The sequence below is a fragment of the Penaeus vannamei genome, chromosome 9 (genome assembly GCF_042767895.1).
Source record: "Penaeus vannamei isolate JL-2024 chromosome 9, ASM4276789v1, whole genome shotgun sequence".
Taxonomy (NCBI): domain Eukaryota; kingdom Metazoa; phylum Arthropoda; class Malacostraca; order Decapoda; family Penaeidae; genus Penaeus; species Penaeus vannamei.
The window spans coordinates 661,828-664,327 of record NC_091557.1 but is presented as its reverse complement, the minus strand read 5'-3'; the positions used below and the strand labels follow the sequence as shown (position 1 = coordinate 664,327).

The 2,500-nt window shown below is 42.3% G+C and overlaps 1 protein-coding gene across 1 annotated transcript in view; it reads left to right on the top strand.

The window, feature by feature from the left end:
• LOC113806128 (sushi, von Willebrand factor type A, EGF and pentraxin domain-containing protein 1-like) overlaps nucleotides 1-2,500 on the top strand; it is an 84,131-nt gene that overhangs the window by 74,243 nt on the left and 7,388 nt on the right. The window contains exons 22-24 of the mRNA XM_070125924.1: nucleotides 429-588; nucleotides 1,574-1,660; nucleotides 2,352-2,500. The exon at nucleotides 2,352-2,500 is cut by the window's right edge and continues 3 nt beyond it. Coding sequence (XP_069982025.1) covers nucleotides 429-588; nucleotides 1,574-1,660; nucleotides 2,352-2,500 — 396 coding nt within the window. The remainder of the gene's footprint in view (nucleotides 1-428; nucleotides 589-1,573; nucleotides 1,661-2,351) is intronic.

Sequence of the window (2,500 nt, the reverse complement as noted above, 5' to 3'; positions counted from 1 at the left end):
TTCAGAGATAGCGAGCAGCAGATGTCTTTGTCTTAGATGTTATACTTAACTGATTCACAATAATTTATACTCATTGCATGAACTGATATTCATAGGAAAATCTGTTTAAGCAAAGCCAGTAGATATATGGATCGCTTCATCTGGAAAATATGCCGTTTCTTAAATCATGACAGATCTTCATGTCTGTGTGGTGTATATGATCCAGCGAAGCAATAAGTGTCCCACAGCATATATAAATGTATAAAACCCAACCATATCTCACAAACCGATTAACCTTCCCTCCCCCTCTCCTCCTCTCCTCCTTCCCTCCCCCTCTCCCCCTCCTCCTCCTCCTCCCTCTCCTCCTTCCCTCCCCCTCTCCTCCTACCCCCTCTCCCCCCTCGCCCCCCTTTCCCCCCTCTCCTACCTCCCCCTTCCCCTTCTTCCAGTGGACAAGCCGCCGACCATTCTGTTCCGCAACGAGAAGGGCCCCATGGCGCAGAGCAACGACGGGAAGCTGGTCGTGTACCCTGGCACTGTTCTCCACCTCGAGTGCCTCTTCACCCGCCGCCACGGAACGCCCAATTGGAACGTCTCTCTGGCGAGCGCGTAAGGAGATGGGGGAATGGGGAATGATGAGAGGAATGAAGGAGTTTGAGGATAGGAGGAGGAATGAGGAATAAGGAGATATATGGATAGTGGAATGATGAGAGGTATGAAGGACTGTGAGGATAGGAGGTGGAATGAGGAGTGAGATATTTAGATAGTGGAATGATGAGAGGAATGAAGGTTTATGAGGGTAGAAGGAGGAATAGGGAGAAATTTAGATAATGGCAGGATAAGAGGAATGAAGGATTATGAGGGTAGAATGAGGAATAAGGAGATATATAGATAATGACATGATGGGAGGAATAAAGAATAATGGAGTACCGGGCAGCTGGAGGAATGAGATTTAGATAGCGAAATAATAAGAGGAGTGAAGGATAATGAGGGAGTAAGGAGAGATTTAGATAATGAAATGAGAGAAGAATAATGAGTGATTGTCAGCCATCTGGAGGAATAAGGAATGATGGAATAGTTAAGGAGAGGAATAAAGATTAATAAGGGAGTCCCGGTTAGCTGAAGGGAGGATCTTAAGCTAGTTTAATACAGTGTGGTTGTGAAGGTGTTTCATGAGGGTAAAATGTCTGTTTATATGCTATGCAATTGATTCTTCTGGTATATTATTTTTCCTTATTTTTACATGTCTTACGGCTATTGCATCTCGACTTTTAATCTAAGAAAATCCTGGACTTAATGTTACTACTACTTATTATTCCTCTATCTTCTTTATTATTATTCTATATATTATTCTTTATATTATTCTATCTATCTTTATTATTATTATGGTATATATATATATATTTTTTTTTACATGCAGTTGTCTTACGGCTATTGTATTTCAACTTTAAATCTAAGAAAATCCTGGACAATGTTACTACTTGTTATTCCTCTATATAGTCCTGAACTTAGCGTCTCAACTTTATCCTTCTGCACCTTTGCGAACTTTTCTTCAGTCTCGAACTTAATCCTGCTGCTTTTTATTGGATTCCAGAGGCGACGACATCAAGGGCAAGCGCAGGAAGAAGAGCAAGGCCAAAGGGCGAGCGAAGGGCGGCAAGAAGCGGGGAGGAAGTTTCGCGTGAGTAAGAGGGCGAGGGAGGAAGGTTTCGCCTCTCGCCCCGCCCCCCCCCCCTCCCGGCGAGAGGGGCGGGGCGCTGTCAGTGATTGGTTTTCTGCTCATCAAAAATATATACAAATATATATATATATATATATATATATATATATATATATATATATATATATATATATATATATATATATATATATATTATATGTATATGTATATGTATATGTATATATATATATATATATATATATATACATATATATATATATATATACATATATATACACATTTATATAGATATTTATACTGTATATAGATGAAGGACTATTTGCACTCTGTTAATAATTAATGTTTCAACTCATCACCATGTGTGTGTGTGTGTAAAATTCATACGCTGGCATCCGCACAAAAGAATTAGCCGCCTCTGCGTATGACAACGAACACTGACCCATGCCAGCGTGCTTCTAACGTACACGACCTATGCCTGACACGCCAAGTGTACATCAGCGTATGCAGCATATGACCCAATTTTCTAAACGTTACTTGTAGGTCGGACTTATACGCTGTAGTGACACATCCCCTTAAGGAAATGGCTATGAGTAACTTTCAATAATAAACCAAAAAAAAGCCTTTCATTTAAGCTCAAAATCCCTTCAAAGGGTCTTTCCCTTGACGCACCTCCCCCCCTCCCCTCCCCCAGGCCCTACCCCAACGGCTGGGCGAACGCTCCCAACCGCAACATCCAGCTGGAGTACCGCCTCTCGATCTACCGGGCGCAGCCGAAGGACTCCGGCTCCTACGCCTGCGTCACTCCCAAGGGGCACAAGCACGTCGTCACCCTGGACATCC